At 42.5% G+C, this 13,834-nt stretch overlaps 1 protein-coding gene across 2 annotated transcripts in view; it reads right to left on the bottom strand.

Moving 5' to 3' along the window:
* Nucleotides 1–13,834, bottom strand: part of HACL1 (2-hydroxyacyl-CoA lyase 1) — a 30,644-nt gene that overhangs the window by 11,751 nt on the left and 5,059 nt on the right. Inside the window, exons 2-8 of one of the 2 annotated variants that reach the window (XM_064167106.1) lie at nucleotides 10,101–10,205; nucleotides 8,255–8,295; nucleotides 7,208–7,288; nucleotides 6,118–6,190; nucleotides 3,518–3,595; nucleotides 1,306–1,400; nucleotides 752–864 (exon numbers count right to left, since the gene is read on the bottom strand). In XM_064167106.1, coding sequence (XP_064023176.1) covers nucleotides 752–864; nucleotides 1,306–1,400; nucleotides 3,518–3,595; nucleotides 6,118–6,190; nucleotides 7,208–7,288; nucleotides 8,255–8,295; nucleotides 10,101–10,205 — 586 coding nt within the window. Of the gene's footprint in view, nucleotides 1–751; nucleotides 865–1,305; nucleotides 1,401–3,517; nucleotides 3,596–6,117; nucleotides 6,191–7,207; nucleotides 7,289–8,254; nucleotides 8,296–10,100; nucleotides 10,206–13,834 lie in introns of those variants that run through there. The other variant, XM_064167107.1, reaches the window with a different exon arrangement.

Genomic DNA, 13,834 nt, shown 5'->3' with positions numbered 1-13,834 from the left:
CATTGCCAAGGCTGAAACTAGGCCTCACTCCCCTGAAAGGTAACAGCTTGTGCATCCTTCCAGGAGGTGAGAGAGAGGGAAAAGGCAAGAAAATTGACCCTGCAGCTAGTTTATAGGGATGCAGAACTTAGGGGAATGAAATATACTTCCCAATCCACCTCTTGGACCTCTTTAACCTCTGGAGGCCCTCAACTTTATGGTTCTTAAAGGCACCTAGCCTCAAACTATCACAACCTCCATATCAGGAATGAAATATACCAGCAGAGTACAATGGAAAGTCTGTACAACAGCATCAAGAGTAGCACTGTGTTTTGCCTCATGTCCCCACACAGCTGCCACTTGTGGTAAGTCCAAGTAGAAAAATAACCTTTGGTTATTCTTATTCTTGCTATATATGGCAGAGTATCAGACAGGGAATACCACTCCTGTATTCTAACAGATTTAGTTTGGAATCCTGCAAGTGGTCCTCTGGTACTGGTTCTAGGCTGAAGACAATGCTTAGATTTTTTTCCTACTTAACCTTGTGTTTGATTAATTATCTCTTAAACTAAAAGAAAAAAAACCAAGAGTGACACAACAGGGTAGATGTGACCATGAAGTTTCAGAGAAGTTTGTATGTGGTTTTTGTTTGGGGTTGGTTTGTTTTAACAGGGAAAAGGAGATGGCTAACGCTCATGGGGAAGATAAATCACTTTGGTCATTCTTCCTATTCCAAACTTGTACAGTTCAAAACTACATCAAGGCACACTACCTTTACCAATGATGAGGAGAGGCTGCTTGGCATGAGCAAGGATAGATGCTGCTTTGGATACAGCAGAGCATTCAGCTGTGCTGATGGGAGGTGGCAGGCAGCATTCTGTGTACCTGGAAATCAAGCAAAGCAAAAGAAGCTCATAAAAACTCAAACCAGGAAATGTGTGAAAGCCAACACCTATGTTTCAGCATACAATCATGGTTGTTACACACCATTTTACTCACAGCACCCATTAGAATACAACATATTTTATTGGCACAGGCTTTGAAGATGTTCTTGTATGTTGTGTTGTTCCAGGGCTTTACAAAGTGATGCCATTGTATTACCAACAAGTTCATTCACTCCTTCTCTTAGGCATTTCATCACAAACCTGTCCAACTGGAGGTGACAACTGCAAGCTAGTTTTTAAGTATCATTTCAGCCTTGTGGCAAATTCTTTTATCTCTTGTTGCTGTTTATCTACTTATTGCTTTAAGAAAGCACAAAAGTAACTCAACTACAATTTGTTTTTCAGCGACTTGAAAAAAGTGATGAATGTAATAATTACGCACTTGACAGAGCTCTTATTCACCTGAAGATTCACAAAATCCCCAGGTATGTCAATGTAGCAGGAACCTGGACGACCATATATGCTGCTTCTTACTGCCTAGAAAAGAGATAACCACAGGTTTAACCACTTCTGGAAAGGATTTTTAAGAATCGAGGGTGCCTGGGTCGAGGCAATCCCAAGCACAACTCCAGGCTGGGCAGTGAGTGGCTGGAGAGCAGCCCTGAGGAGAGGGACTTGGGGGTGCTGGTGGATGAGAAGCTCAACATGAGCCAGCAGTGTGCACTTGCAGCCCAGAAAGCCAAGCAGAGCCTGGGCTGCAGCAGGAGAAGTGTGGCCAGCAGCTGGAGGAAGGTGATTCTCCCCCTCTACTCTGCTGAGACCCCACCTGGAGTACTGCATCCAGTTCTGGAGCCCCCATTACAAGAGGGATGTAGAGATGCTGGAGTGTGTCCAGAGAAGGGCCACAAGGATGCTCAGAGGGTTGTAGCAGCTCTGCTATGAAGACAGACTGAAAGAGTTGGGGCTGTGCAGGCTGCAGAAGAGGAGGCTCCCAGGTGACCTTCTTGTGGCCTTCCAGAATCTGAAGGGGGCCTACAAAAAAGCTGGGGAGGGACTTTTCAGGGTCTCAGGGAGTGACAGGACTGGGGGGAATGGAGCAAAGCTGGAGGTGGGGAGATTCAGAGTGCAGGTGAGGAGGAAGTTGTTGAGCATGAGAGTGGTGAGAGGCTGGAATGGGTTGCCCCATGAGAGTGGTTGAGGCCCCATGGCTGGAGGTGTTTAAGGCCAGGCTGGCTGAGGCTGTGTGCAGCCTGCTCTAGGGTAGGGTGTCCCTGCCCATGGCAGGGGGGTTGGAATTGGATGATCCTTGTGGTCCCTTCCAACCCTGACTGATCCTATGATTTTTTAAAATCTTAGTATAAAACCCTTCTACAGGCAGAGAAAATTCCTCCTGTTTCACACTGCTGAACTACCACAGGGAAACCTCTCATGGACTGAACCATAGCCATAAATTCACATCTTGATACCCATTTACATTTTCCTCTATATGGCTTCTGCAGCCTTTCAGTAGATGCACAGTATTAGACCACACATGTTTTCCTTAATTTCCAATAAGACAACTGCATTACCAGTTGTTGTATTTGGAACTATAAACAGAATTCAGCATGGAATTTCTCATTTAAAAGCAGTGCAATCAGGAAAACCCAAGACAACAAATGCCTCTATTTTCTCTCACTTTTGATTCCAGTTCATCTACTACAGGTAGATGTTTTGCTGAATTTGCACTTCTGGAAACAGCACCACAGTGTGCAGAGTGTAGGCTGACACGAGTGAAGTGTTGCTATAGCAATAAACTTTTGGAACCCTTTCTGAGATAAGGATGTTCCTCTCTCAAAAAAAACTCCAACCAAAGCAACAAAGTCAAAATTCAAACACAACCACCTCCACCCTGCCACCTCCAAATCTTCCTCACAACTGGCAGAAGAGCTGAAGTTTGCAGTATTACATTTCTAGTTACTGCACTTCTCCCTAAAACCATTTTCAGCTCTGACTGAGGCAAATGAAAAATGCTGCAGGAATCAGTAAGCATCATAGAATCATAGAATGGCCTGGGTTGGAAGGAACATCCAAAGATATCTAAGTCCAACACCCTCTGCAGTAAGCAGAAGCATACATTGAATCATAGAATCAGTCAGGGTTGGAAGGGACCACAAGAATCATCTAGTTCCAACCCACTGTCATGGGTTCCTCAACTAGATTAGGTTGCCCAGAGCCCTGTCAAGCCTCTCTTTGAATATCTCCAGGGATGGAGCCTCAACCACCACCCTGGACAACTTGTTCCAGCATTCCACTGCCCTCATAATAGTCCATATTGGACCAGAATCTATTGCTAACTTGTTGCATAGCATTGTGCATAGGAACAACCTCTCTGGTTGTTAATTTACTGATCAACCATCACCTAACAAAGAATCATAGAATCAACCAGGTTGGAAGAGACCTCCAAGATCATCCAGTCCAACCTAGCACCCAGCCCTAGCCAGTCAACCAGACCATGGCACTAAGTGCCTCAGCCAGGCTTTGCTTGAACACCTCCAGGGACATCTGCAGAATCAAACTGTTTACAACAACTAAGAATAAAAGAATAATGCCTCAGAATCTACAGAGGAGAAGAGAAGCATTGAACATTCTGTTGCTGATGTAGTATTTTTTCATACCTTTTCAATAACAGCAGGAATAACTTCTAAGCTGCTTGGACGGACAGACAGCTTGCTGTACAGCCTACCAGCTTCAACCTGAATAAATGCATATAACCATTATATCCATTAATCAAAGCAATTAGCTTGTTGCCATCTCACTTCAACATGAATAACATGGAAGAAATTCCAACTAGAAAGCAACAAGCCAAAGAAAAATGCAGTTCCTTAGCTGATGGAAATTGTCAAAGTCATAGAATCATAGAACGGTCTAGGTTGGAAGGGACCTCAAGGAACATCCAGCTCCAACCCCCCTGCCATAGGCAGGGACACCTCCCACAAGAGCAAGTTGCTCAAGGCCTCATATTCATTCCCCAAGTGCTCAAGCATTTTGGTTTAAGTATTTTTTCCAGAAAGTGGTGTTTTTTTCTTTCTTGGAAAGTTTACTTTGCTTTATTCCATGTCAGAAGAGACAGAGAAAGGCAGCTTCCACCAGCTGAAAACCCAAACCAGAGCATGCATTCTACCATAAGTATGGCAAAGACATTGTGCAAATACAGATTACCCAGAATGTCAATTTTAGACCAGGGAAGGGAGAAAACCAACAGCATTGTTAAGATCTGTTAGTAAAGGTTAATGCCTGGGATTGTTACTCCTATATCAATAAAGAAGCAACATCAATTATTTAATAAAGGTTAATGCCTGGGATTGTAGGGGGGTGGGGAACACCCAAACCATCACACACTTTGGAAAATCACCCAGACTAGACTCAGCCAATCTGGGAATTGAATGAAGCTTTATATTTACAGCTTAGCACAACGTACAAGCAGATAGTTACAATAGATACAGAAATAGGCAAGTTAAAAAGTAATACAGAAACACAGCAGCCCTCCCAGAAACCTGAGTCCCCAGGAGGGGCTCTCAACCGCCCTTTCACCTTCTCCCACTCCTCTACCTTACCCCAGATCTTGCCTTATGTTTAAGGTAGTTTAGAGGGTCAGCCAGAGGGGTTAGGAAGCAGATGGATTAGTCACAGGGACAGCAGGTTAGGTTAGAGAGGGAGAGAAGTTCAGCCCAAAGCCCAGGCAGCTACTGTGTTATCCGTGTTTATGCTCTTGTTCTTACACATCTCAGCAAGCCTATGAGTGCAGCAGACATCACCACTGTTTCCTTTTCACAGCCTGTAATCTAATTCTTCTCACCAAAACATTCTATCTAGGCTCAAACTAGCACAGACTGTTATTCCTACACCATTAAAGAAGCAACATCAACTACTTAGTAAATGTTAAAGCCTGGGATTGTTATTCCTACACCCAAAAAGTAGTAACATCAATTATTTAGTAAAGGTTAATACCTGAGATTGTTACTCCCACACCAAAAAAGTAGTAACATCAATTATTCAGTAAAGGTTAAAGCCTGAGATTGTTATTCCCACACCCAAAAAGAAGCAACATCAATTATTTAGTAAAGGTTAAAGCCTGAGATTGTTATTCCTACACCCAAAGAGAACTAACATCAATTATTTAGTAAAGGTTAATATCTGAGATTGTTATTCCCACACCCAAAAAGAAGTAACATCAATTATTTAGTAAACGTTAAAGCCTGGGATTGTTATTCCCACACCCAAAAAGAAGTAACATCAATTATTTAGTAAAGGTTAAAGCCTGGGATTGTTATTCCTACACCCAAAAAGTAGTACTATCAATCATTTAGTAAAGGTTAAAGCCTGAGATTGTTATTCCTACACCCAAAGAGAACTAACATCAATTATTTAGTAAAGGTTAAAGCCTGAGATTGTTATTCCTACACCCAAAGAGAACTAACATCAATTATTTAGTAAAGGTTAAAGCCTGGGATTGTTATTCCTACACCCAAAAAGAAGTAACAACAATTATTTAGTAAAGGTTAATGCCTGAGATTGTTATTCCTACACCCAAAAAGAAGTAACAACAATTATTTAGTAAAGGTTAATGCCTGAGATTGTTATTCCTACACCCAAAAAGAAGTAACATCAATTATTTAGTAAAGGTTAAAGCCTGGGATTGTTATTCCTACACCCAAAAAAGTAGTAACATCAATTATTTAGTAAAGGTTAATACCTGAGATTGTTATTCCCACACCCAAAAAGAAGTAACATCAATTATTTAGTAAACGTTAAAGCCTGGGATTGTTATTCCCACACCCAAAAAGAAGTAACATCAATTATTTAGTAAAGGTTAAAGCCTGGGATTGTTATTCCTACACCCAAAAAGTAGTCCTATCAATCATTTAGTAAAGGTTAAAGCCTGAGATTGTTATTCCTACACCCAAAGAGAACTAACATCAATTATTTAGTAAAGGTTAATGCCTGAGATTGTTATTCCTACACCCAAAAAGAAGTAACATCAATTATTTAGTAAAGGTTAAAGCCTGGGATTGTTATTCCTACACCCAAAAAAAGTAGTAACATCAATTATTTAGTAAAGGTTAATGCCTGAGATTGTTATTCCTACACCTAAAAAGAAGTAACATCAATTATTTAGTAAAGGTTAATACCTGGGATTGTTATTCCTACACCAATAAAGAAGCAACATCAATTATTCAACTGAAACTTTTCTAGAGGAAGTTGTATGTCTGTTTACCTGTGGGAATTCTTGGAAAGCTCCCATGGTTTCCTGATTTCTGTCAGAAGAGCCTCCAATAACAATCAAAGGCCTAGAAAAGTACATTAAAACAAAACCAAACCAACAATCTTAAGCTTTTTTTTTTGTTTGATTAGGTTTGTTTTAACTGCAATCACATCTCCTTATGGTCAAATCTTAATGCTCTTGGGATCTTGTGCACCTTTGGTGTCCACAGATGTGAAGAGAAATAGAAAGTGGCCAGCACAAGACAGGAGTAACTTCTAAATACCACTCTGCCATATGGTAGGCTACAGCTCAAAGTAGCTAAGCTTTTCCTTATGTTTAAGTGAAACCTCCTGTGCCCTAGTTTGTACTCACTGCCCCTTATCCTGTCATTGGTCATCACTGAAAAGAGTCCAGCCCCATCCTTTTGACCCCCACCCTTTAGATATTTATAAACACTGATAAGATCACTTCTCTGTCTTTACTCTTACAGGCTAAGGAGCCTCAGATCTCCCTTCCCCTTTTACCACATGCATAGGTTTATGCAAGATCAAGTCATGCAACTGAACCTTATGACAGATACCAGGAAGTTTGGAGCTTCTACCCAAAATACCTCATGGAACTTTTTGAACAGGTTTCAGTGGCAGATCAACTGAAGTTGCCACATACCACTGAAGGTTTGTGGAATTAGAGAGTGATGGATTTACAGCATTGAAATTAGTACAGAACTGCTGCTCTAACTGCCCAGGTAGGGCTGGGTGCTAGGTTGGACTGGATGATCTTGGAGGTCTCTTCCAACCTGGTTGATTCTATGATTCTATAAATATGGCTTTTACCAACACAACTATCAGTTTGCTCACAATCAGCTATGCCAACAGATTGTCCAAGCTATGTAAAACAGGGCAGGGCAAAATGAAGGATTTTATTCAGGAAAATACACAATAATGGAACTAAACTATTTTCAGCATTGATGAATGAAGAATTATCCACATTATCTCTCTACCCACAGGAAAGAAGTCCTGAACTATACACTGTGAAGTTTAACATCTGAAATGTAACAGCAAGTCATTACTAGAATTTTAAAAGAAAAAGGTAGTTAAATTACCAGCAGTTGATGGTTGCATTTGCCATTCCACCTAGGACGTGTAAGAAACCTGGACCAGACACTACAAGACATACACCTGGTCTAGAGAAAAACAAAACAAACAAAAACAGAGGAAAAAGAGAGAAAAAAGGAAAGTGAGCACAGGGAAATAAACCAACAATCAAATTAACATCACAGAATTGTCAGGGACTTCAAGGCTCATCTACTTCCAACACTTCTGCCATGGGCACGGACACCTTCCACTAGAGGGTGTCAGGCTTGCAGACAGAAAAAGCAGTGATCATCTGCATTATCAGGTCTGCATTTCTAAGCAAGCAGATGTCAGATTTTACTTTAGAAAAGGATCCATGGAACACCCAGGAAGCAAACCTCACAAGTCACAAGAACACTCCTCAACATTAAGAGCAAAAAGACCCAAAAGGCAGTAGTCATGTCAGGAGAAGCACATAGGAGCCTGGAAGGCATAAGATTAGTGTCTCTATTGATTTGTCAAACAATACACCCAGGTGATGAGATTAATGTATGGCAGGTCCACCCAGCTGCAACCAACAATAGTGGCATGATTTCTGTCCCTCATACCCATGCTGTTAAGATACTATTCAGATACTAAATGGGGAAAAAAATAAAGAGTTATAAGATGAACATTATCATGAGAGCTTAAGCACCTCCTCACGTCTGCCATTAATCACTGCAACAAACATATCAACAGTTACTGACAGTTTCTTTTAAATCCACGTTCCATTTTAACTGGCTTACATCTGCACACAATAAAACCACCCAGCTCCAAAGCAGTAAAATGTTCTGTTTGGACCCAAAACCCAGACAGAGAGCAACTCTCTTCTCTATGTTTACGTTCTTGTTCTTATCCATCTCAGCAAGCCTATGAGTGAAGTGGACATCACCACTGTTTCTCTTTCACAGCCTGTAATCTAATTCTTCTCACCAAAACATTCTAGCTAGCTCCAAACTAGCACATGTTCCTAGCTTTTGAGTCTAACACACTTAATTTACACATTATACTACAGTCTGAAGAAGTATGGAACATACCTGCCAGTCAAATATCCAACAGCAGATGCAGCATAACAGGCCTATGGAAAATATTAGAGTTAATGGTATTTAACAGTAATCATCATCATCATCACCATCATCTTTTCTGGTATCTGGGAGCCCCTCCTGGGGACTCAGGTTTCTGGGAGGGCTGCTGTGTTTCTGTATTACTTTTTAACTTGTCTATTTCTGTATCTATTGTAACTCTCTGCTTGTCTATTGTGCTAAGCTGTAAATAGAAAGCTTCATTCTAATTTCCAGGCTCGGCTGAGTTTAGTCTGGGTGATTTCTTAAGTGGGGGGAGTGTAGGGGTGGGTAACACCCAAACCATCATATGTGCAAAAGATAAGAAATATTTGGAGTAGGTGTTACTAAAAAGTCTTGTTAATGCAGCTTGAAGCATGGTGTGGAGTTTCCATGGCAATCATGTTTTAGAACTGAGTGGCAAGATAGAGTGGCACATAGAATCTGGGTTCATGTAGAGCCATTGACACCTAAACGTTTACTATTTGATTCTGCAAGGAAGTACCATGACAAAAGCTATGGTTATTTAGAGGAGGGGAGCTTGCAACTGATCTTGAAGGTATATCTGAAAGATATTTTTGTGTGGACAGTGAGAATGAAAGCCCATTTCACTCTCATCACTAAAATGTGAGTGACAGCACTCATTATCAGTCACAACACAGTTGATGGATGAAAGCAGATCATTACATGCCTCAGAGAGGCAAGAAAGATGCCAACAAAACCTCAATCAACCTTAGGGAGAAGCGTGGGAAGTCTAGACGTGGGCACTGAACTCAAAGCTTGTAACCACTTGGGTTTGAACTGTAGCCAAAGCAGAGGCCTTCTTCCTCCCATACAAGGAGCACGTTAAGCAAGGCTTAATTAATCTGTTTTGAACTTAAACTTAAGCAATCCAATATACATAGCAGGTAAACAATGGTTAAGCAATTCTGTACCCATGGCCCAGTTAAACTAGTACTGCCATGGCTACCAGCAGCTCTGAGGCCCTTATAATGGCACCCAATGCTTTATGTTTCAGGACTAGCCTATAGGGCATGTGATCAACTTGGTAGCTAAAAGCCTGCTGTGTGAACCTGAGCTTGGTACATGGTGTCTTTTGTTACCACACATGTCTTCAGTGCAAGCCTTGAAAATAAGGACACAGGCTGCAAGCAGCAGCCTCAGAACAATAAACAATTTGCTGGTCACCGAAAAAAGTGCACCTCTGGGAAGCCACTGGTTTTGCTTTAGGTAAAGTAGCAATGGCAAAGCAAGGGGGAAAATCAAAACCAGAAAAAAGTCCCCAGGAGATAGGGAGGCAGAGCTTTCTATAGAGTTTCTGTGATACAGAAAGCCTGGGTGAGCTGCTTCTGGGACACAGAAGCCTGGATGAGCTTCTTCAAAAAGTGGCAGGTAACCAGGTAATACATCATTTGAAACAAAATGATCCTTTTCTTTCTGCAGTAAAACACCTTGTTCAAATTCCTTTTCTCCCCATTTTCATCCCACCTTCTCTCTTTTATGGGACAGAGGCAACTAAAAATGAAAAGAAAAACCAACAACAAAGAACCAAACAAAAAAACCTCACCAAACCACAACAAAAAACAATGACAAACCCCCAAAACTGTAATTCCCTTATGAGAAGAGAAGGTAGCAGTTTGGAAGAGGGGTGAAGAACACACAAACCACCAATTCTAGGATAACATTCACTGCTTCTCTACAGGTTCTGTAAAAAGGACATCCAGAAGCTATACTCTTCCTGGCAAGAATAGGAAAATTAGACTTCACTCAGCTGTAAAACAGTTAAAACAAAGAATTGGTCTTACTACAGATATATACTTACAGCCTGTTCATTTCTCATTCCTACATACTTTATTCCAGCTGCCTGGGCTGCAACTGCAATTTCAATAACTGGAATGCCAACAACACCAAACATGTATTCAACATTCTAAGAAGAAAAAAAAAAGATATTAAATCAGATTTGCTTCAGGAAAAAAAAGAAGTTTTAATGAGCATATGCCAAACAGTCATACCAGCCACACACAGAGTCCCAACAAAACTGTACTAGTATCACAGTATCATCAGGGTTGGAAGAGACCTCACAGATCATCAAGTCCAACCCTTTACCACAGAGCTCAAGGCCAGACCATGGCACCAAGTGCCACGTCCAATCCTGCCTTGAACAGCTCCAGGGACGGCGACTCCACCACCTCCCCGGGCAGCCCATTTGTGATGGTTTGGGGGTTACCCCACCCCCCCACACTTTTGTATTTGCCCCAGCTAACTCAGACGGACCCTGGGAATATAGATGAAGCAATTTATTTACAGCTAGCAGAATTTACAAGCAGCTATTTACAATATATACAGTTATATACAATTATATACAGAAATATACAAAGGATAAACAATACAAAAGCACAACTCCCCTCCCAGAAACCTAAGTCCCCAGGAGGGGCTCTCAAACCACCCCAACACCTCCCCCCGGCCCCTCTCAACCTTACCCCAGTTCTCAGGAAGAAAAGAGGTGCAGCCAAGAGGTTAGGGAGCAGGGTTAGTAGGAGCAGGGTTAATGAGATGTGACCAGGTCTAAGGCAAAAGCAAGAGTGAGAAACAAAATGGAGAAAAAGTCTTTCTTCTTCCCAGAGTTCTCAGCGTGACTGTGAGAGAAGTAGACACAATTGTTTTTCATTTCACTGCCTGTTATCTAGTTCTTTTACCAAAACATTCCAGCTTGCTTCAAACTAGCACAATCCACCCCTGTCTACTTCGCTCAGAGTATCGCTGAGAATTATCCAATCTAATCTAAACCAATATTTACACTAAAACAATATATACAAGTTCAGTTCACACTTCAATCAGATGTAGGTGATTCAAAAGCTCAGAACAGGGACTCCCAGGTGATGTTGGGTTCGTGCTCACGTACTGTAGATTCTATCGTAGATTCTCTCAGTGTTGGGCGCCGATGTTACCTAGAACAGAAAAACTCCTAACAGCTTGAATTTAAACTCTCTCAGCTAAGGTTAAATTTCTCTGTGGAATACACTGGATTTCACCATTCTCCTGCATTACCCAGTATGTATGACCAGGACCTTCAGCAGAAACCACCCCTCGGACAGGTTTCCCTTCGCCCGAAGGAGAAAATACCCAAACAGTTTTCCCTAACAGATTCTTCTCACGTACAACAGGAACTTTATCACCGTCTACTGTTTGGACCAAATCTGATTGTGCAGGTCCTGCTCTGTTTACTGAACCTCTACTATTTACCAACCAAGTAGCTTGTGCTAAATGTTTGTCCCAGTTTTTCAGAGTTCCACCCCCCATGGCTTTTAGGGTGGTTTTCAGCAAACCATTGTAGCGTTCAATCTTCCCTGAAGCTGGTGCATAGTAGGGTATGTGATAGATCCATTCAATACCATGCTCTTTGGCCCAGTTTTTCACAAGATTATTCTTGAAATGAGTACCATTGTCTGACTCAATTCTCTCTGGAGTTCCATGTCTCCACAAGATCTGTCTCTCCAAACCAACAATGGTGTTACGTGCAGTAGCATGTGGAACTGGATAGGTTTCCAACCATCCAGTGCTGGCTTCTACCATCGTCAGCACATACTGCTTACCAGAACGTGATCGAGGTAAAGTGATGTAGTCAATCTGCCAGGCTTCACCATACTTGTACTTTGACCATCTATCACCATACCATAAGGGCTTGATTCGCTTAGCCTGCTTAATAGCAGCACAAATGTCACAGTCATAGATGACTTGGGTGATAGCATCCATGGACAAGTCAATTGACCTATCACGAGCCCATCGGTATGTTCCATCTCTGCCTTGATGTCCAGACGAATCATGGGCCCACCGAGCTAAGAACAGCTCACCTCGGTGTTTCCAATCAAGGTCAATGTCAAGTTCAGAGTTGGTGTCAACTTGAGCAATCTTAGCAGCTTGATCTGCCTTCTGGTTGTGTTGATGTTCCTCAGTTGCTCTGCTCTTAGGCATGTGTGCGTCTACGTGCCGCACCTTCACTGGAGTTCTCTCCAGTCGTGCATCAATGTCCTGCCATAGATCAGCACACCAAATAGGCTTTCCTTTCCTCTGCCAACCATTCTTCTTCCAGTCCTTCAGCCAACCCCATAGAGCATTGGCTACCATCCACGAGTCGGTGTAGAGGTAAAGGATAGGCCAATTCTCACGTTCAGCCACATCAAGAGCAAGTTGAACAGCTTTTACCTCAGCGAACTGACTGGATTCTCCTTCGCCATCTTTCGTTTCGGTAACTCTCCTGGTTGGACTCCAAACCGCTGACTTCCATATTCGCTTGTTCCCAACAAGACGACAGGAACCATCTGTGAACAAAGCATAGTTCTTTTCCTGATCAGAGAGATCACCATAGGGAGGAGCTTCCTCAGCACGAGTTATTTTCTCCTCTGGAGGTTTGGGACAGTCTGTGCCTTCCGGCCAGTTGGTGATCACCTCCACCAGACTAGGTCGGTCAAGATTACCCATTCGTGCTCGTTGGGTTATCAAAGCCATCCATTTAGACCAGGTTGCATCTGTGGCATGATGTGGTGATGAACCTTTGCCCTTGAACATCCAGTTTAGAACTGGCAGTCTAGGAGCTAAAAGCAATTGTGACTCAGTTCCAATCACTTCAGAAGCTGCTTTCACTCCCTCATAGGCTGCTAGAATCTCTTTCTCAGTTGCAGTGTAATTTGTCTCTGAACCTCTGTAACAACGTCCCCAGAAACCAAGAGGACGACCACGTGTCTCCTTTGGAGCTCTCTGCCAAAGACTCCAAGTTGGACCATTATCACTGGCAGCCGTGTACAGAATGTTTTTAATGTCTGGACCAGATCTCACAGGTCCCAAGCCCACTGCATGGACTACTTCTCGTTTGATCTGATCAAAGGCTGCTTGTTGTTCAGGTCCCCACTCGAAATTGTTTCTCTTACGAGTCACATCATGCAGAGGTTTGACAATCTGACTGAAACCAGGAATGTGTAGTCTCCAAAATCCCACCACACCAAGGAAAGAAAGTGTGTCCTTCTTACTGGTGGGAACAGCCATGGTAGAGACTTTGTTGATCACATCCTGAGGAATGTAACGGCGACCATCCTGCCACCGCACTCCCAGAAACTGAATTTCTCTGGCAGGTCCTTTGACCTTGTCTCTCTTAATGGCAAAACCTGCTTGCAGCAGAATGTCAATGATTTTGTTACCTTTCTCGAAGACTTCCTCAGCAGTTTGGCCCCACACAATGATGTCGTCGATGTACTGGATGTGCTCTGGAGCTTTACCTTTCTCCAGTGCATTGTGGATGACTGAGTGACAGATGGTTGAGCTGTGTTTCCACCCCTGAGGCAAACGATTGAACTGGTACTGGATTCCTCTCCAGGTGAATGCAAACTGAGGCCTGCACTCCTTTGCTATGGGAATAGAGAAGAAAGCATTAGCAATGTCTATGGTTGCATACCATTTAGCCTCCTTCGACTCCAGCTCGTACTGGAGTTCCAGCATGTCCGGCACAGCTGCACTCATGGGTGGCGTCACCTCGTTGAGGGCACGAAAGTCAACTGTCAGTCT

Source organism: Pogoniulus pusillus, chromosome 28 (assembly GCF_015220805.1).
Source record: "Pogoniulus pusillus isolate bPogPus1 chromosome 28, bPogPus1.pri, whole genome shotgun sequence".
NCBI lineage: Eukaryota > Metazoa > Chordata > Aves > Piciformes > Lybiidae > Pogoniulus > Pogoniulus pusillus.
This window is presented reverse-complemented; position numbering and strand designations above follow the sequence as displayed.